Here is a 27,058-nt window from a genome sequence, read left to right on the forward strand (position 1 = left end):
CACAGAGTGCGAGCATTGAAACTTTGCAGGCTGCATTTTCAGTCTGTGAAACTCCTGCCCGCCCTGTTACTTCATATTCCCTCCAGTTTAAATGCAAGGTAATCTGCATTGATACTGTGGCGCAGTGTGCGGGAAGCAGTGAGAATTCACTGTTTTGCCCTCTGGTCCCATTGCAGTCCTTCTGCCTTTGAGCAGCCTTTAGCAACTGTTTCACAAGGGGCACAGCCTGCTTAATTAACTTTAAAAAGTGCATACACTGCAATGTGTGGGTCTTGAAATAAATGGAAAGAAGAAACCCATTAACATTCATTCCAGTATTTATCCAATCCTTATATGAACAAAATTGGATCACATTGACATAAACCCAGAATAAACTTGTCATCAAATGAATAGGATGCAGAAATCAAAATGGAGATCTTAAATTGCAATTTAAATTGATGACTTTTATTGATTGAGCTAGCTTGTAAAGCAATGCAGTTAATTTCCAATTGATTGATTTCTTTTCATTCTGTCCTGTTTGCTCTGCACCACTTCCTCTACCTAACCAGCCCTTGAGCTATTCATGTTAATTATTCCCTTTGGACTGTTAGAGATGTGAACCCTGTGGACAGCAGTGATGCTGGCAGAGATGGAGAATGCAATTAAAAGCTATTCAGCCTGCTTTCCCTCCTCCCCCCCCCCAAAAAAAATGAAGTAGGCATCTATAGTTGGAATATAACACTTACTTCCCAGTGTGAAATTCTTAATCTTATTTTTAGATAAGAAATAAACTGAAAACAAAATTATAAACTCAAGAGATTCTGCAGATGCTGGAAATCCAGAGAAACGCACACAAAATGCTGCTGTAGCTCAGCAGGTCAAGCAGCTCCTATGGAAAGGAATAAACAATCGATGTTTCGAGCTGAGACCCTTCATCAGGACTGAGTTTAGCCAGCATTTTGTATATGTTACTAATAAAATTATAATCTTTCACACATAACTCATAAGAAGTTAAATGCAAAGGATTAAAATTCTCTTGTCAAAACAAGCTGTGTCATATTTCCAAAATATGGTTGAGTAGCTTATTTTGGGAATCGACTGCCTACAATCTGTCAAAAAATGTGTGTAGTGGTGAAATAAGAGAAACACTAAATCCTTTCTCCCACACTAGTTTGGCGAATGACCTAATGAAATCCATTGCCGTTAAACTGCAGACTGACTGCATATTTTAGCTCAGCTGCAGAGAATAAATATCAGATCTGTCATTTGACCTGACCTGGATGTAGGGTTGAGCTGACAGGTTTGCGATATATTGCATTGTTTATTCTATTTAACAAAGTAGATATATTCTTCGCATTTATTAAACCCATGTGAAGGCACAATAAAATAGTTTAATACATAGGAAAATTAAATGAATAGTGTTAATTATTTTCAATGGGGTCCAGTAAGTTGTTAATAATATTATTGCAATTGTAAATCAGAAGGAAATGTAACAAAGTATAGGAACAATTGCTAAAATTTTGCCATGAGGAAGGAATATAAATAATTTATAAAAATGACTTCAGAGTCAAAATCAATCTTGGGAATTGTTTGGGAAGTGATAAAATAAACCACAGCATTAAGCAGAACAATAGAATGCAAAGAAATGCAGATTATTGAAAGAGAAATGTGTGGAAATATTTAAATTTGGGTTTTACAGATCTAAGCTTTACCTCTGCTAAGCATTGATTTCACAAAACAAGTGAGAAAGCAATTTAACAATTAAGACTGGATCTGAATGATTGCTATAAATGGTGGACAACATGTAAGCTTTATCAACAATCTTGTGAAATAGATCTTAGAAAAGACCACACAAACGCCATTAACTGCGCAGCAAGTTGACTTTTGATCCATATGGATGGTGAGGAAAGGCAGGGAGCTATAGTGTAACAGTTGAGGAAATTTTAGTGAAATGCTACCAGATTGGAAGTGATGCTTTAAGCCATGCTGTGAAGATACAGAGTGATGTAATGTGATCAGCTTTAAGAATGAGCCAGGACTAAACATTGGTTAGAGCACTGGAGAAAATTTGGATACCTTCTTTTTGGATGGGCTGCACGGTTAGAATAACACTATTACAGTGCCAGCGGCCCAGATTCAATTTTGCCGCTGTCTTCAAAGAGTTTGTAAGTTTTCCCTGTGATCATGAGGGTTTCCTCAGGGTGCTTCAGTTTCCATTCACGTTCCAAAGCCGTATGGGTGAGTAGGTTAATTGGTAACATGGGTGTTATCAGGCAGTACAGGCTCGTTGGGCTGACACTATGCTGTATCTCTAAATAAATAAATTAATTAAATGTGGCGGCATAGTGTTGGCGTTTAGGATTAGTGCAGATAGTACTTGATGGCTGATACAGGTTTAGTGAGCCAAAGGGCCTACTTCTTTTTGTCTATTGGAAAGGGAAGATGGTGATTTGAATTTCAAACAAAGAAGCACTAATGAAGTGCCTGTCAATCTTACGTGCTCAAGGTTCTGTTGTAGGTTTTGATCCCAAAATTACAGATTTGAAGGCAACAATGTTGGCAGTTCTGGTCCATCAAAAAAATCAGTGCAGTATGATCACTGGTGACAAGACAACCAAAATAAGGGTACAGCAAGTGTTAGCAACTGAGCCAAGTGCCAAGCCATGCAACACATCATAGAGATCGGGATCCAGGTGGGGGGGCTCATATCTATTGGCCAAGAGAATATGAAGATGAACTGCAATGTAGAACTGATGAAGACACTGTTAGAGGTACTCTCGTGATACAGGATTTTCACTATCTCCTCATCATGACATCCACACCTATCTACAACCACACTCTCAACCCACTGAGATATCAGAGCCTGTCAATTCCTCCAAGATATCCACACTCTTCTACCACACGTTCAGCTATCTGCACCCTTCAAGCCTTTGCTTCAATATCTGCCCCCTTCTGCTCCTGTCAACTTATCCTGCTTTTACTCCACTGAGATACTCCCATTTTCCCAGTCTCATTATCATCCTGAATTGAACTAAAGGTATCAAAGAATTGAAAGTTGTTGTTAATGCTGAGCTGGATGAGTTGGAGTTAATCATCCAATGTGCTTTGTCCTTTTTTTGTTGTTTGTGGAGTTGTTATGTTTCGAGCCCCGGGAGAGTATTCTGTTCCTTTCCTGGTGCTTGCCTTGATGGTAGTATAGTGTACAGTACATTGTAGCCACAGTACAGAGAACACTGAAACAAATTTAGACACAGATGTCTAAGAAGGCAGTGGATGTCATTTACTTAGATTTTCAGAAGGCACATGAGGCTGCTTAACGAGATAAAATCCTATGATGTTACAGGAAGTATACTGACATGGACAGAGGAATAGCTGGCCGCAGGAGGCGGTGAGTGGAGGGGAGGAATGGGGGCCTTTTCTGGTTGGCTGCTAGTAACTAGTGGTGTGCTTCAGGGGGTCATATTGAGACCACTACTTTTCACATTGTTTGTCAGTGATTTATATAGTGGAATTGATGGTTTTGTGGCAAAGTTGGTGTATGATACGAAGATACTTGAATGGGTAGGAAGCAATGTGATTGCAGGGGGACTTGGACAAATTGGAAGAATGGCAAAAATGTGGCAGTGTTGGGAAATGTATGATAATGCATTTTGGTAAAAAGAATAATAGTGCAACGCGAAAAAAACTCAAACATCAGAGGTGCAAAGGGACTTAGAAGTCTTCATGCCAGACTCCCGGAAGGTTATGAGTCTGTGGTAAAGAAGGCAAATGCAATGTTGGCATTTATTTTGAGGGGAATAGAATATAAAAACAAAAAGATCATGCTGAAGCTTTATAAGACAGTAGTAAGGCCACACTTGGAGTATTGTCAACAGTTTTGGGCCCCATATCTCAGAAAGAATGTATTATCATGGAGAGAGTCCAGAGGAGGTTCACAAGCATGATTCTGGGAATGAAGAGGTTAACATATGAGGAATGTTTGACAGCTTTGGGCCTGTACTCAGTGGAATTTAGAAGAATGTGTTGGGGGGGGGGGGGGTCCTCATTGAAACCTACTGAATGTTGAAAGGACTAGATAAGGTGGAAGTGGAGAGAATCTTCCCTCTGGTCGGGGTATCCAGATCTAAAGGGCACAACCTCAAAATTGAGGGGAGACCTTTTAGAACAGAACTGAGGAGGATTTTTTTTAGCCAAAGACTGGTGAATCTGTGGACTACTCTGCCACAGACTGCAATGGAGACCAAGTATGTGAGTATGTTTAAAGTCAAAGTTGATAGATTCCTGATTGATCGGGGCATCAAAAGATATGGTGAAAGGCCAGGTGTGTGCAGTTGAATAGAATCCAGTATCAGCCATGATGAAATGGCAGAGTGGACCTGATGGGCTGAATGACCTAATTCTGCTCCTATGTCTTGTGGTCTTATGTGAAGTGACAGGGCGATGTAAAGCTGTGTCTAAATAAAGACGAGTTTCTCCAGATGCTGAAAATCCAGAGCAAAACACACAAAATCTTAGAGGAACTCAGCAGGTCCTGAAGGAGGATCTTGGCCCGAAACATCGACTGCTTATTCAGTTCCGTAGGTGCATCAAGAAGGCAGGTGTATGGGGTTGAATGGGATTGGGATCAGCCATGATGGAATGGTGGAGCAGACTCGTTGGGCTGAATGGCCCGGTTCTGTTCCTATGTTTTATGGTATGACCTGCTGAATTCCTCTAAAATTTTGTGTGTTGATCTAAATAAAGACTTCAAATGTAAATCATCATAGCCTGTATTTGAATCCAATACTTCACCAACAGGACTTTAAGAATTGGTTTTATTTGAAATTATATGAAAGTGGAATTTTGTTTTGTGATGTTTCCTAAACCTATGCTTTTCTCCATCTTGGTGAAAATCAAATAGTTCCTCTATTAGCCAGCTACTCATTAGCAGTCGTCCATGTAGGACTGACCATTAATTTTGCTTCCCCTGAGCTTTCCACTCCGGAGATTGGAGCAGATAATTTAGTCTAACACTCCAGTTTACAATACTGTTTGAGTGATGCATACTGAGTTGCTGCTTTCCTGATGAACTGAGGCTCTGTCTATTCCTGCAGGTGTAAAAGATCCTGTCTGAAGGAAAAGCATTAGAGTCTCCTAGTGCCCAAGAACAAAACAGAAAGGGCAAATTCAAGATTCAAGATTGTTTATTGTCATTCTTCAGTTAACAAGTGTAAAGAAGAACAAAATGATTGTTAGTTAGGATCAGATACAGTATAAAAACACAGTAAATATGAATATAAAATCAATCTTATAAAACAATGTACAAGTAACAGTTCAGCGTGACTATATATACAGCAGATTATCTTGTAAGTATGTACAGTGCCTATAAAAAATATTCATCTCCCCTTGGAAGTTTTTATGTTTTATTGTTTTACAACATTGAATCACAGTGGATTTAATTTGTCTTTTTTGACACTGATCAACAGAAAAGACTATCAAAGTGAAAATAGATCTCTACAAAGTGATCTAAATTAATTACAAATATAAAATACAAAATAATTGATTGCATTAGGATTCACCTCTTTTAAGTCAGTATTTAGTAGATGCACATTTGGCAGCAATTACCACCTTGAGTCTGTGGGGATGGGTCTCAGCTTTGCACAACTAGACACGGCAATTTTTCTTTACAAAACTGTTCAAGTTTTGTCAGATCGCATGAGGATTGTGCATGAACAGCACATTTCAAGTCCAGCCACAAAATCTCAATTAGATTGCGGTCTGAACTCTGACTTGGCCACTCCATAACATAAACTTTGGTGTTTCTAAGCCATTTCTGTGTAGCTTTGGCTTTATGCTTGGGGTCATTGACTTGCTGGAAAACAAACTTCTCCAAAGTCACAGTTCTCTTGCAAACTGCATCAGGATTTCCCTGTATTCATTTTACCATCTACCTTCACAAGCCTTCCAGGGCCTGCTGCAGTGAAGTGTCCCCACAGCATGATGCAGACACCACCGTACTTCACGGTAGGGATGGTGTGTTTTTGATGATGTGTGGTGTTCGGCTTACGCCAAACATAGTGTTTAGTCTGATGGCCAAAAAGCTCAATGTTGGTTTCATCAGACCATGGAAACATCTTCCTGCTGACTCCAAAGTCTCCCACATGCCTTCTGGCAAACTCTAGCTGAGATTTCATGTGAGTTTTTTTAACAGTGGCTTTCTGTTTGCCACTTCCCACTTTCCGGTGATGAAGCACCCTGGCAATAGCCGTTATATGCGCACTCTCTCCCATCTCAGATACTGAAGCTTGTAACTGCTCCAGAGTTACCATAGAGTTCTTGGTGGCCTCCCTCTCTCGTCCCTTTCTTGCACAGTCACTCAGTTTTTGATGACAGTTTGCTCTAGACAGCTTTAAAGCTGTACCATATTCTTTCCATTTCTTAATGATTGACTTAACTGTACTCCAAAGGATATTCAATACTTGGAAGTTTTCTTGTGTCCATCTCCTGACTTGTGCTTTTCAATAACCCTTTCACGGAATTTCTTGGGGTGTTCTTTTGTCTTCATGGTGTAGTTTTTGCCAGGATACTGACTCACCAGCAGCTGGACCTTCCAGATACAGGTGTATTTTTACTACAATCAATTGAAACACCCTGACTGCACATAGTAATCTCCATTTAGTAAATTATGTCACTTCGAAAACCAATTGGCTGCACTAGTGATGATTTGGTGTGTCATATTAAAGGGGGTGAATACTTATGCAATCAATTATTTTGTGATTTATATTTGTAATTAATTGAGGTCACTTTGTAGAGATCTGTTTTCACTTTGACATGAAAGAGTCTTTTTCTGTTGATCAGTGTCAAAAAAAAAGCCAAATTATATCCACTGTGATTCAATGTTGAAAAGCAATAAAACTTGAAAACTTCCAAGGGGGTGTGGAAGGAATACTTTTTATAGGGACTGTATGTATATAAGTAATGTTAGGCGCAGGAAAATCTGAACATAATGTGATTCTGACAGGAAATGATAAAGTAACATGATAAATGGACTGTAGCCCTTCATTGCAAGCAAGATGAATTATAAGAGGAAGGAAGTTTTGTGACAATAGTATTGGGCTTTTTTGAGGTTACATCTGGAATATTTGTCTTGAGGCAGGATATATTTGTCCTGGTGCTGGCATGGGTGGCAAGGTATTATAGCATAATACTTTACAGTGCAAGCAATTACAATTCATTTTCCTCTGCCACCTCTGAGGAGTTTGTGTGTCCCTCCCGGTGTCTGATTTCCTCTCACATTCCAAAGATTGATATTAGGGTTAATAATTTGCAGGCTTGCTGCCAGTACTTGCAGGGTGCTCCCAGCATATCTTCAGACTGTGTTGGCCATTGACACAAATAATGCATTTCACTTTATCCTTCTATGTACTTGTGATGAATACAGCTAATCTCTTTAGAATGTTTGCTAGGTTGAAGATGGAAAATGGAGCAGAGTTGGCAGATACTGTCTGGAGCACAGAAGAATCATAGGAGTTTTACAGCACAGAAGCAGGCCCCTTTTTCCCATCTCCATCCCATTTGCTTACATTAGGTCCATATCCTTCCATGAGTTGCCTATTTCATTGGATTTCTAAATGCTTTTAACCTAGTGATTGTATCTGACTCCCCCACCTCTTCTAGCTATGAGTTGCAGATATCAGCCACACTGTACGAAGAAAAGCTTCCCTCCCCCCCCCCCCCCCACCAATACCCTCTAATGCTTCTTCATCCAACCTTAACCTATGTCGTCTTGGCTTTGATACCGCCACCACAGGAAAAAGAGATTTTGACCATCTACCCAATTTTATACATTTATCAGGTCACTGCTCAGTCTCCTTCATACCAGGGAAAACAAAATACATAAAATTAACAAGTGTCACAGCACCAGTCTCTGTGGTGCACCACTGGTCATAGCCCTGTGATCAGAAAAACATCATTCTACCATTCCCTTTGTTTCCAATCACTAAGCCAATGTTGGAACCATTTAGGCAGCTTCCCTATGTGTTAACACATTTTGGCCTACCGTGTACAACCATGTCATATTTTTTACTGGTCTATATAAGCAATGCCTTTTTAGTTACCTTAAAAAAACTCAATAAAGTTTATCAAGAAAGGATTTCCCTGCACAAACCCATGCTGAACATCATCTCTACAGGCTCTAATCTCATAGTGCCTCAACCCTGCACTTCCTGCTTCTATCTCTTACCTAAGATCCACAAACAGGACTGTCCTGATTGACTCATTGTTTCTGTCTGCTCCTGCCCCACCAAACTTATCACCTTATGTCTGAAATCCTTCCTGTCCTTCTGTGTCCAATCTCTTCTCACCTACATATGGGACATCTCACATGTCCTCCACCATTCCAATTCCACACTCCCCAATGCCTCATCTTCACTATGGATGTCCAATCTTTATATACCTCCATACCCCATCAGGAAAGTATAAAAGCCCTTTATTTCTTTCTACACCAATTATTCGGCCCCACCACCTACAGTCTCATCTGCCTGGTTGAACTTGTTCTTACCTTAAACAACTTCTCTTTTGACTCCTGTCACTTTCTACAAATCAGAGGTGTAGCTCTAATCTCCAGCAATGTCCATTTTTTGTTGACTGTGTGAAACAATTCCTGTTCTAAACCTTCCCCGGTATTACTTCCAACACTTTTTCATTAATGGCTGCATTGGTGCTGCTTCTTGCACCTGTGAAAAACTCATCAATTTTATCTCCTTTACTAACAACTTGGCACTGCTCTCAAATTCACATTTTTGACATTTCTCTCCATTTTCTAGATCTGTCTCCATCTCAAGAGACAGTGATATTTATTATATACCCACCACTATTTAGACCACACCTCTTCCTATTCTGTTCCTTGTAAACATTGCAATCCTTTCTCGCACAAACACGAGGAAATCGGCAGATGCTGGAAATTCAAACATCACACACAAAATGCTGGTGGAACACAGCAGGCCAGGCAGCATCAATAGGAGAAGCACTGTTGATGTTTCAGGCCGAGACCCTTCGTCAGGACTAAATGAAAGGAGAGATACTAAGAGATTTGAAAGTAGTGGGGGAGGGGGGAATGTGAAATGATAGGAGAAGACCGGAGGGGGTGAGGTGAAACTAAGAGCTGGAAAGGTGATTGGCGAAAGTGATACAGAGCTGGGGAAGGGAAAGGATTATGGGACGGGAGGCCTCGGGAAAAAGAAAGGGGGAGGAGGGATCACCAGAGGGAGATGGAGAACAGTCAGGGTGATGGGCAGAGAGAGAGAGAAAAAAGCAAACAACTAAATATGTTAGGGATGGGGCAAGAAGGGGAGGAGGGGCATTAACGGAAGTTAGAGAAGTCAATGTTCATGCCATCAGGTTGGAGGCTACCCAGCTGGTATATAAGGTGTTGTTCCTCCAACCTGAGTGTGGATTCATCTTGACAGTAGAGGAGGCCATGGATAGACATAGCAGAATGGGAATGGGATGTGGAATTAAAATGTGTGGCCACTGGGAGATCCTGCTTTCTCTGGCGGACTGAGCGTAGGTGTTCAGCAAAACGGTCTCCCAGTCTGCATCGGGTCTCACCAATATATAGAAGGCCACACCGGGAGCACCGGATGCAGTATACCACACCAGCTGACTCACAGGTGAAGTGTCGCCTCACCTGGAAGGACTGTCTGGGGCCCTGAATGGTGGTGAGGGAGGAAGTGTAAGGGCAGGTGTAGCACTTGTTCCGCTTACAAGGGTAAGTGCCAGGAGGGAGATCGGTGGGAAGGGATGAGGGGGACGAGTGGACAAGGAAGTCGTGTAGGGAGCGATCCCTGCGGAAAGCAGAAAGAGGGGGGGAGGGAAAGATGTGCTTGGTAGTGAGATCTCATTGGAGGTGGCGGAAGTTACGGAGAATTATACGTTGGACCTGGAGGCTGGTGGGGTGGTAGGTGAGGACAAAGGGAACCCTATCTGGAGTGGGGTGGCGAGCGGATGGGGTGAGGGCAGTCCTTTCTCACAGTTTCTTTATCTCCACTGCATCTGTCCACAAGATGAGGCTTTCTGTTGAAGGACATCTAAGATGTTATTTTTCAGGACACTTGGCTTTCCTTCTATCATGGTTTACAGAGTTCTGCCAACTATCATGCACTTCTCCTTTCTTCTCTACTGATTCCCATTCTCACCTGCTTTACTCACCTGAGTCCTGGTCTGGTAGTGATTTGCGTTCCTGCTTATCTCCTTCCAGCAGCTATCTCCCATCTTCACACTACCCTTACCCTGCCCTGCTCCGTCTGTTTTTTTTTTCCCCCTCTCTCTCTCTCTGTCTGCCTCTGTCTACCTTTCACCTGCTACAATCTTTCAACTCCACCCACAGTCATCTCCCTTACCTGAGGCACTATCTGCCTGGCATCTTACACTGCCTTTGGTCTCCCAATCACCTCAGAGTCATCACTCACCACTCCCCTTCCTATCTCTATGATGGCCATCTGACCTCTCCACTCTCAGTCCTGATGCCGGATCTCAACTCCAAATGTCAACAGTTCCTTTCACAGATGCTGCTCAACCTGCTGAATTCCTCCAGCAGATTGTGTTACTCCTGATTACAAACACTGTAGTCCCTTGTGTCTCCATTCTTAAATTGTTCTTCCTTTTCCAAATGTATGTAGATTTTATCCCTTAGGATCTTCTCTATTTACGTACCACTGATATAAGGCTCACTGGCCAGTTACCTAGTTTATCCCTGATGTCCTTCTGAAAAAAAGAGGCAGCATAATCCTTTTGCCCTTTTCTGTGGATAATGAATAAGCAGCCATCTCTATCAGGTCCCCAGCTATCTCCTGTCTTGCTTCCTATTACATCAATCCACATTGCTTATTCAACTGTTATGCATCTATGATAACTAACACCTTTTCCTTCTTAATACTGACCTTCAGATAAGACACACAACCCTCCCTGAATTCCCTACCTTCCACATATTTATCCTTGACAAATATAGATGAGAAGTATTGATTTAGAATGAAATGCTCTTTTTGAAATGCATGAGATTTTGAGGAAGTTTGATACGGTAAAAGTGTAGTTTTTCCACTGGTGGGAAGGTCTGGAACCAGGGAATAGGAGTCAACCACAAGAGAAGTGAGGAGGAGTTTCTCCTCTGAAGTGTTATGAATCTTTAGAATTTTCATACCAGCGAGCTGAAAGCACTGAGCATTTTGGCATTTTTAAGGCTGAGTTAGTTTTCAGAATGGGTGAGAATTAAAGGATAGTACAGCACCTGTGATCAGTGATCACCGATCGAGGTTCCATTCTTGCTGCTGTCTGCAAGGAGTACATTCTCCCTGTGAGCTTATGGGTTTCTCCAGGTGCTCTAGTTTCCTCCCACCTTCCAAAAACATACAGTTAGGGTTAGTGAGTTATGGACATGCTATGTTGGTAACGGCTGCCCAGAATAATCCTTGTTAATTTGATTTGATCCAATATGGCACATTTCACTGTATGTTTCGATGTATATCTGCAGATTCACTTAAGAAACTGTTCATCATTTGGGAGTTTTGCCAGTGTAAGATAATGAAGTGCATTGTGTAAAAGTAAGTCTTTTGTAGTCAGTGCCTTTCTACAGTATAAAATAGACACACCACAGATGGAGAATTTCAAAGAAATAGTCAATAGCTTATTCAGACACACCTTCATCCTGTAACTGAGATGTGAGGATTAGTCACTCACTGACAACAGTGATGGTTACACGATCGAAGTAATAACAAATACACCACTTTAATCATTCATTTCTCCTTTGACCTTGAAAGTTCCTTCAATGCTTTGGGTAACATCAGTTCTCTAGGGCCATCAGCATTCCAAAAGGTCTCTTGCCTTAAGTATAATGTGTCAGATTTCATATTGGGATTCTGCATTTGTCTGATCAGCGATACAGAGAGATGCAATTTACTTTTTCTATTAATAGGATTAGACCATCTGCTGCAAGGCAGGTGTGGAATATCAGTTTCATTTGGAGGTGAAGAACTCTAATTGTGTTCATGAAATGCTTGCAGAAATGTAATGCTCAAATCAACCAAGTATTATCCATATGTATCTAATTTCAGAAGTGTCTGTTGTGTTTCTTAAGTTATCTATTACAAATATTAATCTGTGAAAAAGCATATATAATAGAAATAGCAAGCTACGTAGTAAGATTGGTCTTACATAGCCCCAGTAATTCTTCAGAAATAAAATTGACACCAGAAGCATGCATGGTTTCTGGTGACCTTAGCATTTTACTTATGCACAACTAAACTTTAGCTATTCATGATATTATGTCAACATTTTGAACTGAATTGTTTGTAGTATATTAAATAATTATATTTCTATAACACCTTTCATGACCCCTGACTTTCCCAAGGTATTTAGTGTCATTTGAATAATTTTGACATAATCAGTTTTGGGAAATGAGGCAACTGATTTTGTCAAAGCAATTGCTCACAAACAATAATAATCCACATTTTGTATGGAAACGTCCAGAGACCTCCCCTTAACTGCTGCTGTTTGTCCAAAAGACTAACAGCTTAGAAATATCAGTGCAAATGTGGATGTCTGAAAGTTACACTATAGTTTTGCTGAATATTCTTGTTGTGTATTTAATAAAAACATAGAAAACCTACAGCACAATACAGACCATTCGGCCCACAAAGCTGTGCCAAACATGTCCTTACCATAGAAATTACCTAGGGTTACCCATAGCCCTCTATTTTTCTAAGCTCCATGTACCTGTCCAGGAGTCTCTTAAAAGACCCTATCATATCTGCCTGCACCACAGTCACTGGCAGCCCATTCCACGCACTCACCACTCTCAGCGTAAAAACTTACCCCTGTACCTTCTGTACCTACTTCCAAGCACCTCCAAACTGTGCCCTCTCGTGCTAGTCATTTCAGCCCTGGAAAAAATCCTCTGACTATCCACATGATCAATGCTTCTCATCAACTTATACACCTCTATCAGGTCACCTCTCATCCTCCATCGCTCCAAGGAAAAAAGGCCAAGCTCACTCAACCTGTTCTCATAAGGCATGCTCCCCAATCCAGGCAACATCCTTGTAAATCTCCTCTGCACCCTTTCTATAGTTTCCACATCCTTCCTGTAGTGAGGTGACCTGAACTGAGCACAGTATTCTAAGTGGGGTCTGACCAGGGTCCTATATACCTGCAGCATTACCTCTCAGCTCCTAAACTTAATCCCACGATCGATGAAGGTCAATGCACCATATGCTTTCTTAACCACAGAGTCAACCTGCACAGCAGCCTTGAGTATTCTATGGACTTGGACCCCAAGATTCCTCTGATCCTCCACACTGCCAAGAGTCTTACCATTAATACTACATTCTACCATCTGTTTTGACCTACCAAAATTAACCACCTCACATTTAATCTGGGTTGAACTCCATCTGCCACTTCTCAGCCCAGTTTTGCATCCTATCAATGTCCTGCTGTAACCTCAGACAACCCTCCACACTATCCACAGCACCCCCAACCTTTGTGTCATCAGCAAAGTTACTAACCATCCCCCCACTTCCTCAATCAGGTCATTTATAAAAATCACGAAGAATAGGGGTCCCGGAACAGATTCCTGAGGCACACCACTGGTCACTGACCCCCATGCAGAATATGACCCGTCTACAATCACTCTTTGCCTTCTGTGGACAAGCCAGTTCTGGATCCACAAAGCAATGTCCCCTTGGATCCCATGCCTCCATACTTTCTCAATCAGCCTTGCATTGGGTACCTTGTCAAATGCCTTGCTAAAATCTATATACACTACATCTACTGCTCTACTTTCATCAATATCTTCTGTCTTGAGGCAGAAAAAGGACAAAATTCACCGGTTTAGAAATTGTGAGCATGGGTGATAATAAAATTTTTAAAAGCAGGCTACATTGGAAAGGTAACTGCATTCGATTCCACAACGGAAAACTAGATATTGTATACTAAATGAACTGAGCAGTCATATGAAATGAAATCATGCAAAGCAAGTGCCAGTGTCGCTGAGTGTAATAGGTGGAAAGGCATACAGTTTGCTGTTTAGCTATTCCAGCCAAACCAGCCAAAATTAGCTTTGCTGATATCATAGAAGTAATACAAGAACATTAACAACTGAACCATTGTTGATTGCAGAATACCTTACATTTCATCGGCAGAATCAAGGGGAATCTCCTTCAGCTTACGTGGCTGAACTGAAGGAACTGTCCAGTCATTACCAGTTTAGTAATGCGCGTAATGATGCACTGAGAGATCATTTAGTTTGTGGAATCTTACAAGAAAGCATTTAAAAATGGTTGCTAACTGATCCACTGCTCACATTTAAATCATTGTATCAATGGAAACAGCAGACAGAGACGCATTAAGTTGCAGTCAGGAATGATAGCATGAGCAAAATTGCAACGTCTGAATGGAAACTGGCCTGGCCATACAAATCATGTTACCATTGTGGCAAGGGCTCACAGACACCAGACCAATGCAGGTTTAAAGGCGAAACTTGCTGAAAATGCAGCGAAGTACGAAATCTCGGACTGCAGTGGTTCAGGAAGGCAGCTTAACACACCTTCTCAAGGGCAGCTAGGGATGGACAATAAATGCTGGCTTAGCTGCCAACACCCACATCCCATAAATGAATAACTAAAAGAAAACATACAATGAGCATTTTAGGCAGACAAAAATAAATGGACTGCACAGGGAAGAGACAAAGATTTAAAAAAAACAATTAGCAGTTTCAAAAAGAGCACTAATCTGCATCCTGTTGATAAAAAGTGTGATAATGATGAGAGTGACACAGGACATAAGGTTGAAAGAGTACAGAGAAAATTTATAAGGATATTGTCAGGTCTGGAAGATCTGAATTATAAGGAAAGATTGAAAAGGTTAGGACTTTATTCCTTAGAACATAGAAGATTTAAAGGAGATTTGATAGAGATATCCAAAATTATGAGGGGTTTAGGTAGGGCAAACAAGCAGGCTTTTTCCACTGAGGTTGGGTGGGATGGCAACCAGAGGTGATGGGTTAAGGGTGGAAGGTGAAAGATCTGAGGGAACATGAAGGAAAACATCTTCAACACAAGTAGTGCATGTGAGCACTCAGAGGGTTTTATCCTGATTAAAAGCTTATTTTTGGAGCAGGATGTGCATCTACACTGGCAAGAATCTATGGAACAGGTGCTGCAAGACTGCCCAGGCACTCAGTGTTACCTGAATGACATAATTGTTACCAGTGAGGTTGACAAAGTACAGCTCCAAAATCTCAAGACAGTGTTATAAAGATTAGAAGATTATGGGCTCAGAACACGATGCAACAAGTGTGAATTATTTAAACCAAGCATCACTTACTGTGGTTACACCATTAACATACAAGGTTTACTAAAGTGTGCTGAGAAAATTCAAGCAGTGAATTTCCCCGAGGTCAATGGATATGTCACAGTTGTGGTCCTTTTTAGTATTTGTCAATTACTATAACAGGTTCTTGCCAAACCTGGCCACTGTGCTTCACCCCTTGAATTCATTACTACAGATCCAGAAGAAATGGCAACAGACAAACTTGGCTTTCAAAAAGGTCAAACACAGTACTCACATATTATGATCCACATCATCTAGTGAAGCTTGTCTGTGACTCGCCTGCTTATGGTATAGATGCAGTCATGTCACATGTCATAAGTGATGAAAGTGAACACCCCAGAGCCTTTGCATCATGCTCCCTTAACACTACAAAGAAAATATTATGCACAGATTAACAGAGAGGTCTTGAGTCTGGTTTGGAGTGGAAAACCTTTCAACTTGTTAGGAAGAATTTGCCTGGGGATAACTCATTCTGTACTGTGGTGGTATAATGTCATATGCCATTCATGCACTTTTACATAAAACCCAAAGTGAATTATGTGAACAACAAAGAATGTTAATCAAATAATATATTTACAATAATACTTAAATATTACTGAAATATTAAATACACACCATCCCTCCCTGCTTAGCTATAAACTCTAACTCAATATAGAATGCATCTCAACACGATTATGTAACATATTGCTTTCAAGTCATTTTATATATATATATGTGTGTGTATATATGCAACACACGCAAAATGCTGGTGGAACGCAGCAGGCCTCGTCAGGTCTCGGCCCGAAACGTCAACAGCGCTTCTCCCTATAGATGCTGCCTGGCCTGCTGCATTCCACCAGCATTTTATGTGTGTTGCTTGAATTTCCAGCATCTGCAGATTTCCTCGTGTTTGCCTTATTTATTTTTTATATATATATATATAATATGTGTGTGTGTGTGTGTGTGTGTATATATATAATATGTGTGTGTGTATATATATACAGGTATGTATATAGATATATACACACACAGTATACTGTATGATGTAATACAACTACTATATAGACATCTGCTGCATAGAAAATTTTAAATTGTCCCATTCAGGCCTAAAGGTGCATAAGTATTCACTCGAACTTCAAGTCAGTATTTAGTAGATGCACCTTAGACAGCAATTGCCATCCTTGAGTCTCTGTGTGGATAGGTCTCGATCAGCTTTGCACATCTGGACACTGCAATTTTTCCCCATTCTTCTTTACAAAACTGATCAAGTTCTGTCCAATTGCATGGTGATTGTAAGTGAATAGCCCTTTTCAAGTCCAGCCACAAATTCTCAATGGGATTAAGGTATGGGCTCTGACTTGGCCACTCTAGACATGACTTTGTTGTCTTTAAACACTCCTCTGTATCTCATTTTTCTGTGACCCATGTGGATTTCCTCTGTGTGCTCCAGTTTCCTCTCACATCCTAAAGACATACGGGTTAGGGATAGTAAATCGTGGGCATGTTATATTAGCACTATAAATGTGCAACACTTGCTGGCTGTCTCCAGCACCTTCTATGTTGGATGTTGACAGGTGTACATGTGATAATTAAAGCTAACCTCCAGTCTTTGCTGGACCAATCAGGTTTTGGTGATTAAAAGTGTGGATGAAGTCAGAAGGGATAACATATACAAACAGCAAATAAAGTTGATTAATGACAGTAGAGGGAAATAAAGCATTTGCTTTACAGGTAGCTCAGTAAGGAAAGGTGAAATCAAACAAAGGCCTGATATCTGTGTCTAAGAGTCGGGAGGCAGCTATCTATGTGTGTGAGTGGGTGGGTGGATGGATGAGGAGGGTTGGAGCAGGTCCTGTTTTCTTGTTATTGTCTTGCTTTGGTTTTGTTGCTGTTGCTGCATGTGTTGTTCTGCTGAACATTGTGGGCATGCGATGTTGGCATAGGAAGTGTGACAATGTTTGCAGGCTGCCTCAGCACATTCTTGGGTTTTGTTGGTTGTTGATGCAATTAACGCATTTCAATGTACCTGTGATAGATGAGTCTGAATCTGCATCTGAATCAGAAGGTAAAGAAGCTTTCCATGGATCATAAACTCTATCATGGCCAATTTGGCAGAATATTAATTCATAATAAACATTAGTTGTATCTTCAGTTCACTGTTTTTTTTTTACCAAACACTGAAAGCATTTGTTTGTTTTGCAGATCTATGCAAGATGTGGAAAATGTTCAACTCTCACAATCCAGTGTTGGTGATTCTAGTCAACATTACAGAAGCTCTCCTAGCAACCAGTCATCTTCCAGTGATCCAGGACCAAGTGGCAGTAGTCATTGGAGGCAACAGTCTGGATATGATGGGTATGTAAAACTTACGAATTTATTTACAGAATGCTGAGTTCACTCTCCCAGATTCCACCACTGTATGTTAGAGATGGATGTCGAACATCTCAAGCATAACTTAAGCAAAAAGAATCTTTGGTAACATTACCAACATTACCATGATTAGACAATTATATCAAGTATGGCAACCCAAAAAAATTTAAACGATTATATTTTCTGGAAAATAGCTACAACTGAGAAAGTGTTAAAACTACATGAGTTTAAAATAAATACAAAACATTCTGCAGATGTTGGGAAACCAAAATAACACATACAAAATGCTGGAGGAACTTAGCAGGTCAGACAGTATCAATCGAAAAGAATAAGCCTTCGATATTTTGGGCCAAGACCCTTCAACAGGGCCTGAACGTTAAATGGGATCTTAGCCCGGAACGTTAAATGTATATTCCTTTCCATAGATGCTGACAACCTGTTCAGTTTGTCCAGCATTTGGTATGTGTTATTCCAGTTTAAAATAACTTGTTATTCTGTAACACAAGATGGGGCTTCAGTGAATCAAATGTACTTCAGGAGAGGGAACTTTAAATAAAGTTGACATTGGTTGTCATGAATGGGTTGGGCCAGAGGGTCTGCTTCCATGTGGAATAATTATGAATCTCTGATGAATGCCCTGTGCTTAGGCTACATATTCAGAGATGGACAGGGTGTTTTTTGATTGATTTCAGGAAAATACTTGAGATTTCTTTATTACTATAGGTAGATAAGTAAGTATGGTCATTACTTATTTTGTGCATTTAATTTGAAAGAGCAATCCTTTACTGCTAATCTAATTGAAGTGTGCTTTATATTATAGTGCAGACCAAGAAATATTCCTGGTAATTGAGAATGATTCTTTGTATGAAAACTTTATGATGTTCAATAGTTTGAAAGGAGATTTAGCTTGCTCTGTGAATTGTCAAATCTAGTGTTCAATAAACATATCTTTTGAAATTATATATGCCAGAACACGCTGGAAGATGCTTCTTGCTAGTTTGACTTAAAAGCAAAGCACGAATCTACTCCAAGCCTATTTTCCTAAAAATGAGAGCTTATTATAATCAAAGAATCCTTCTTAGCAAGCAGAGAATTTTTTGAAAAGCTCTACTTTAAAGTTGGTCGTAGATAGTCATAGAGAAATACAGCATGGATTCAGGCCATTCGGCTCAGTGAGTCCATGCTGACCACTGGTAGTCTCAATATCCTGCATTTGGACCACATCCCTATAACCCCTGTCCGCTCATGTACCTATTCAAATATCCCTGTCTGAACCTCTTCATCCATATACTCACCGGCCCCTACATGACAAGATTTCCCTTCTGGTCCCTTTAAAAATTTTCCCTTCTCAACCTCAATCTATGTCTCCTAATTCCGTTAACATCCATGCCTTGTATAATTTTAAATGTGTCTATAAGGTCGTCCCTCATTCTCCTGCATTCCAAGAAAAATCAACTTAGCCTGGTCAACCTCTCTTTGTAATTCTGACAAAATCCTTGTGAGTATTTTTGTACTCTTCCCAGTTTAATCACATCTTTCCAAAAGCAAGGTGACCAAAACTATACACAGTTCTCCAAGTGTGGCCTCACCAACAACTTATGCAATTGTTGTGTCCCAGATCCTATTCTCAGTGCTCTGACTGATGAAGGCCAGATTGTTAACTGCCTTTTCATCACCATGTCTGTGTGTGACTCTGCTTTTAACAATCTATGCACTTACACTCCTAGGTTCTCTGTTCCATTACACTCCTACCATCCATAGTACAAGGTCTACATGTTGGTCATACAGAAAGCATGTCCTTCAGCCCAAATATTCTTAACAACGATTAAGCACCCCCTCCTCCCATTTTAACAATTATTCTATGTTATACATGTTAATTTACATCAACTCTATCTAATCTTTAAAGATGGGATTTCTCTTCATGAACAGGTATGGCACATATCTGCAGATGTACGGCACACATTACAAAAAGTTCATTCAAAACTGTGGGTGAAAGTCGTGCATCTAACAGACACTCTGCCGCACTGTATCAGTGATCTAGGTTCAATCCAGGCCTCGGGTGCTATCTGTGTGGAGCTTGCAGGCTTTCTGTCTTGTGCTCGCATTTCCTCATACATACTGAAAATGGGTGGTTGGTAGATTAATTTGCTACCATAAATTTTCCCGAGAGTTTAGTGGGGTGTCAGAAGCATCAGAGATGATGAAAATAGATATAAAACATAAAACATTACAATATAGTACAGGCCCTTCAGCCTATGATGTTGTACTGACCTTTTAATCAACAATGAATAAGTTGAACTATTTAACAATGCATTATTTTTGACCAGTTATAAACAAGATACTTATTTGTGACAAACTATTAATGCCTAAATATATTTATGCAGTTACACATACCATCGAACTCTTCCTTAAAATTCTTAGATCACTTGCTAAAGCATTCCACAATATCTGCAGTTACCTCATCAACTGATTGTTCATTTTTCTATTCCTAAAAATTAACACAAAACAAATGAGTAAGTTAACTCTGTAAGTATTTAGACCATACTTGTAACAACCATTGGCTTTTTCAATATCACCCTCAGATTCATAAATCTGTATCGAAGGAGTATAAAATATGTGGGGTTGAGTATGTTACATCTGCTCAGAACAAAAACAACAATGGAGTAGTATTAAATATTTTTACTGAGTCACGTTAGTAATGGTACACACTGGACAGCTTACAGTGTGGGAGCGATGAGCTGGGCCTGCCAAGACGAAAAGATGTACACTCAAAAGCCCATGCCAAAAGAGAGTGCCTCCCACACATAGGAGGCCTAATTGATTTGCTGTGTAATCAATCAGCAGTATGTGCATTTGCCACATTCACAATCAATCTGATGCAATATAGAATAGTTGTGAAGAAATGTGGAGGGTGGGGGAAGAGACAATAGACAATAGGTGCAGGAGTAGGCCATTCGGCCCTTTGAGCCAGCACCGCCATTCAATGTGATCATGGCTGTGTGATCATCCACAATCAGTACCCCACTCCTGCCCTCTCCCCATATCCCTTGACCCCGCTATCTATAAGAGCTCTACCTAACTCTCTCTTGAAAGCATCTGAAGAATTGGCCTCCACTGCCTTCTGAGGCAGAGCATTCCACAGATCCACAACTCTCTGGGTGAAAAAGTTTTTCCTCAACTCTGTTCGAAATGGCCTACCCCTTATTCTTAAACTGTGGCCTCTAGTTCTGGACTCCCCCAACATCAGGAACATTTTTCCTGCCTCTAGCATGTCCAATCCCTTAATAATCTTATATGTTTCAATCAGATCCCCGCTCATCCTTCTAAATTCCAGTGTATACAAGCCCAGTCACTCCAATCTTTCAACATATGACAGTCCTGCCATCCCGGGAATTAACCCCGTGAACCAATAATGCACTCCATCAATAGCAAGAATGTCCTTCCTCAACTTTGGAGACCAAAAATGAACACAATACTCCAGGTGTGGTCTAACCAGGGCCCTGTACAACTGCAGAAGGACCTCTTTGCTCCTATACTCAACTCCCCTTGTTATGAAGGCCAACATGCCATTAGCTTTCTTCATTGCATGCTTACTTTCAGTGACTGATGAACAAGAACATCTAGTTGTACTTCCCCTTTTCCTAACTTGACACCATTCAGATAGAAATCTGCCTTCCTGTTCTTGCCACCAAAGTGGATAGCCTCACATTTATCCACATTAAACTGCATCTGCCCACTCACCCAACCTCTCCAAGTTACCCTGCATTCTCATAACATCCTCCTCACATTTCACACTGCCACCCAGCTTTGTGTCATCTGCAAATTTGCTAATGTTACTTTTAATCCCTTCATCTAAATCATTAACATATATTGTAAATAGCTGCAGTCCCAGCACCGAGCCTTGCAGTACCCCACTAGTCACTGCCTGCCATTCTGAAAAGGACCCGTTAATCCCTGCTCTTTGTTTCCTGTCTGCCAACCAATTTTCTATCCATGTCAGTACCCTACCCCCAATACCATGTGCTTTAATTTTGCCCACTAATCTCCTATGTGGGACCTTATCAAAGGCTTTCTGAAAGTCCAGGTACACTACATCCTCTGGCTCTCCCATGTCCATTTCCATAGTTACATCCTCAAAAAATTCCAGAAGATTAGTCAAGCATGATTTCCCCTTCGTAAATCCATGCTGACTCAGACCAATCCTGTTACTGCTATCCAAATGTGCTGTTAATTCATTTTGTATAATTGACTCCAGCATCTTCCCCACCACTTTACACAACTTTTGAGTAAAGCACTCCAAAGTTAATGAAGAATAACTTGCTTTAATACTGCCCTAAATGTACCAAACTATTTCATAGTATTACTTTTGAACTATAGATTCTGTTGTGATAAGACATAGGAGCAGAATTAGGCCATTCAGCTCATCAGGTCTGCTCCATCATTCCAACGTGGCCAATTTATTATTCATTTGAACTCCATCCTCCTGCCTTCTTCCTTAACTTTTGATGCTCTGATTAATCAAGAACCTATTAATCTCCACTTTAAATATATCCAAATGAATTCCACAGATTTACTACTCTTTGGCTAAAGAAGTTCATCATCTCTGTTCTAAATGGATATCCCTCTCTGGACCCCAGGTTGGGAACCCTTGCATCTGAGGCTTTGCCCTCTGGTCCTAGACTCCCCCACAAAAGGAAACATCCTCTCCATATCCACTCCATCTAACTCTTTCAATATTTGATATGTTTTAATGAGAATCTTTCCCCCCTCCACCCCACACCCCGCATCAAATGTTCCTCATACATTAACTTTTTCATTCCCAGAATCAGTCTTGTGAACCTCCTCTGGATCCACTCCAGTGCTAGCACATCTTTTCTTACATAAGGAGCCAATGTAATTCCATGTAATTAATGATATTATCATCTCAGGGTGAATAACAGGAGTTCTGCTTGTGTTTCAGATTCTGAAAATTTTGTAGGTCCACAGAGAAAATTATTGATCAATGCAGTCTCTCAACTGTAATGTCAACTCCAAACTTGCTTACCTCTTTAGGTGGTTGTGGAAAGAATCCTTGTGGCATCCTATTCATCCCTTCAGTATGTTCACTTCACTTTATTGCTACAGGGACCTTGTTCTCTTGCTATTGTGTTTGTTTATGAAAAAGAAAATGACTGCTTCAAAGATGAAGTGATGAAATGTTTGTAAGTGCAAATTTGGTTCCTGCTCCACTCAAATAGTAGACCTTGGATCATTTTAGATGTTTTAAAGGGCAATCCAGTGGCAGCATGCAGCATTGGCTTTGTGTATGTGTAGATAAGCTTATCTTTCTTAAACTGAGGTCAGCAGCAAATGAAAATTGCCTTTATTTGATAAATAAGCATGGTGTTGATATTAAAAATAGTTCTGCTTATAATTAAAAGGTGCCAATCTCCCATCCTACATGATCACCAAGGTTCTACAAGTGCTCTGACGGAGTATGATGGACCAAGAGAACGAGATGGTACGTTAGAACGGGCCAGAAGCGTTGGTAAGCCTTGAGTTTAGAATCAATTTATTAAAAAGGAGCAATTATGCATTTAAAATGTCCCTGATCATTGCAGTGTTACAATTGTTGCTAATTCAACATTTGCCTGGCTTACTGAACTGATCAACATTTTGACTTGTATCACAGAAAGGCATGTGTCTTACAGCTCAGAAATTGATTTTTCAGGCCACCACATATATGCTGATGTTTTTAGCCAACTACAGTACACTAATCCCATTTTCCTGTATTACCATCAGTTCCTTCTTGCCAATCCCCACAAATTATCAGTGGACATTTTATCATATTTAACCAGAGCTACTAACTGAGTCGGTAACCAACCCGATACAGTACTCTTAGCGGTTAGCACTATGCTTTACAGCGCCAGCAGTAAGAAGATTGGTGTTCAATTCCTGCTGCTTTGGGTAAGGAGTTTGTACGTTCTTACCCAAAGGAGTGGGTGTTTTGATTTCCACCCACATTCCAAAAGACATACAGTTAGGGAGGGTAAGTTGTGGGCATGCTATGTTGGCAACAGTTACAGGCTTCCCTTAGTACACCCTTGGACTGTTAGTCGCTGATGCAAACAGTGCATTACTCTGTATCTTTAGATGTACATGTGACAAATAAAAGATTATCTTTTTCTTTAAACAGGAATACTTTTCTCCCACGATATGAAGGGCTAACTGCCAAGTATGCTGAAGTTGTTGACAGAAGTAAAACAAAAAGGACTACTTGCATTTTTGTTGCATTTCTCATTTAGAATATTCCAATGATCTTTGTGGCTCATAAGTATTTTTGATATGTGGCTGCTGTTGCAATTTGGGAAATAAAGCAACCAATTTGTGCTTGGTAAACTTGTTCAAATATAAGTGCTGCCTTGACCCAATCCATCTGTTTTATGTTGATTGAAAAATAAATATTGGAAAGGATATGTGGGATAACTTGTTCTCCCTTGAATTTGTGCCATGGGAGCTCTCATGTCAACTGAAAGAGCAAGTACAGCTTTAATGTTTCATCTGAAAGGCAGTATCTGCAGTAATGTAGCACACCCTGCGTTCCACACTGAATGTCAGCCTGTCACTGGGGAAGAAATACACAATCCTGAAGACCCACTTTCAACAATTTGGAATCAGTTTTTTCCCTTCTGCTATCAGATTTCTGAACAGTCCATTAACACTATCTCATTATTCCTTTCTTTTTACAATATTTATAATAATTTTAAATTAAAAGATCAAATGATTAGCTTTATTAATCACATGTACCTCAAAACATACATGAAGTGTGTCATTTATGCCAACAACCAACATAATCTAAGGATGGGCTGGAAAGCAGCCCATAAAGTGTTGTGTGCTTCTTATACCAAAATAACATGCCCACAACTTCACTAACTTGTATCTCTTTGTAATGCGGGAGGAGACTGGAGCACCCAGAGGAAACTCGCATGGTCACGGGGAAAATGTACGAACTGGTCATAGACAGTAGCAGGAATTGAAATCCAGTCACCGGTGCTGTAACTTTAATCTTGCACTGTACAACAAACTTCACATCATCTAAGTCAGTGATGATAAGTCTGATTCTGATTTAACTTTGTGCTCAGGTCTCTTGTGGATTTTCAATCCAGAACCTTTTGACTCCAAAGCAGCCACAACCAACAAAATGAAGAAAATTATTGTAAAGTGAAAAAAGGTCAAATTGTGAACTGAAACATTGCCAGTAATTTAGAGTGCTGTATCATGCTTTAATCTATGACCATAAAAGGAACAGATTTACATCATTAAAAACAACTGTGCTCTCTTTCAGAGGCAAGATGGCATGTTCCTTCAACGAAAATGCTGAGCTCTTATAAAGGACTCCAAAGGGAAACCATTGGCAAAGAATCTCCAAATAAAATTTTACATGTAAGAGTCACACATTATTGCTAAATCCCATTAACATATTATCATGTTTGTTTTATTTTTCTAGTTCAAGCATGCATTAGTACTGCTGCCCTCTCCCTACCTTATATGGTTATATCTGACATTTGCCTTACAAGGGTCCATGTAGTATAGTTTAATGTTTTCTTACCAATAGGCGAGGATCGAACCTTGAAGGGAAGAGATGAAGACCTCTGGCTCAGGCTGTGATTGTTAAAATGGAGAATATCTCTTCACAGCTCATTTATTTAAACAAAATAATATTCATAGGCATATACACTCACAATATACAAAATGTACAGTAGTTATGACAGTAGAAAAGATCATTGGTTGCAGTCCACCATCATTGTAGGACTTGTATGTGTCCAGGGCAAAGGAGCCCAGGAAAAATCACTACCCACCCAGCAAAATGTCTTTTCCAAAAACTCCCTTAAAAGTTTCTTCCCCCAGGAAGTTAATGTGATCAACCATTCCAGTTAGACCCACACCCCTTCTTTCTATTACCTCAGTCACTGTAAAAACTTCAAACCACTTTTAATTATGCTGTTTATGTTTTAAATGCATTCTCCTATTTATGTATTTATGCATGGTTTATTACATATCTGTACTTCTGAGTTTGTTTTAATTTTTTATAGTTGTTGAATATTGCTTTTTGTTGCATGTCATGTTAGCACAGCAAATTTCTAATACATGTAAATGTTTTTGGTGAATGAAATTGATCCTTGATGTCACATTTATGACAAGTCTGTGCCTCCTGCTGTGCTGAACTCCCAGTACCTGTGCTGTAATATGTGCTGAGCCCTAGTTAAATACACTATTCTGCAGTGACCTCCACTTCTTTGCAACTTTGTGTTGAGCCTCCATTATATTTGCTTAATGTTCTTCCTTGATGTGCTCCATGCCAAGTCTATACATTGTGCAAATCTCCAGTTGATTACATTTTATATCTTGAAAGAGGAACATTGCTAGTGGGTCCTTGCTCACACTGAGAACATCAAGTGACATTGTATTACCTGACAGAATCTCCTTTGCCACCCCTGACACAAGGCAAAGTTAGCTATGTGAATTTTATTTCTCTAGTATTGTATGAAATTGATCATAAAACCTGTCCATTCAGTATAGAATCAAGGATTATCCATTGTACTCCTGCTCATTCTTGACTTCTGCTCCCATCTCTTGGGGCCTGATGTTGGCTCAGAGCAACATTTGCACTGTAGCAGTGGTGTTGAGAAAGAAATGCTCTGTCTGCTATGCACAATAAAATCATGAAACCACAAACCATTTCCAATTTCTCATCACATATTGACAAGAGCAATTCTTCCTTTAATGAGGTAAATATTGCTCTGCTCGAGATAATTATATTTAATATTTAATTGCCTCAGAATCAAAATTATGTGTGGAGCAAATTGGATGTGTATTCTAACCCAGCCATTGGGCATTTTTTCACAGTCTTTTTCAATTTAATTAGAAACAATTAGCATAAGTGGCTTCATTTTCTCATTGGTGTTCAATGAAAGCATTAGAGCTAACAAAGCGAACCTCAATCAATCTCTTGCACCCTTAGTGTCAAAGGTGGCCATGTTCATGAATGCAATTATCGAACTTGATGATGAATTATCCCTTTGTGAAATTAGTGTGGGAAAGGCAATAGAAACTTATTAATCTATATTTGAACCAATCACTTGTTTTGCATACACTTCAATGCAGCTTTTTTGTAAGTTCGCATGTCTACAGACTGAACCTGAAGCACTTGGATTCCTCTTGGGTACATTCAAGTTGAAATACCAATATTTAAAGCCAGTGTTTATTCTTATACACTAAATGGGATGTATAATGCAATCACACCACAATGTACGTTTGTAACCTGCTTCCACAAAATCAGGATAAATATTTTTCCAATAATTGGCATATACATTTGTGCATTGTGAATGTT

General features: G+C 40.0%; 1 protein-coding gene across 4 annotated transcripts in view; it reads left to right on the plus strand.

Moving 5' to 3' along the window:
• Positions 1–27,058, plus strand: part of LOC132400777 (signal-induced proliferation-associated 1-like protein 2) — a 503,978-nt gene that overhangs the window by 405,051 nt on the left and 71,869 nt on the right. For 3 of the 4 annotated variants that reach the window (XM_059982129.1, XM_059982126.1, XM_059982127.1), the window contains 3 exons: positions 17,521–17,673; positions 23,109–23,215; positions 25,013–25,110. In XM_059982129.1, the coding sequence (XP_059838112.1) occupies positions 17,521–17,673; positions 23,109–23,215; positions 25,013–25,110 (358 nt within the window). The remainder of the gene's footprint in view (positions 1–17,520; positions 17,674–23,108; positions 23,216–25,012; positions 25,111–27,058) is intronic. The other variant, XM_059982128.1, reaches the window with a different exon arrangement.

This window comes from Hypanus sabinus, chromosome 10 (assembly GCF_030144855.1).
Source record: "Hypanus sabinus isolate sHypSab1 chromosome 10, sHypSab1.hap1, whole genome shotgun sequence".
NCBI classification, from domain to species: Eukaryota; Metazoa; Chordata; class Chondrichthyes; order Myliobatiformes; family Dasyatidae; genus Hypanus; species Hypanus sabinus.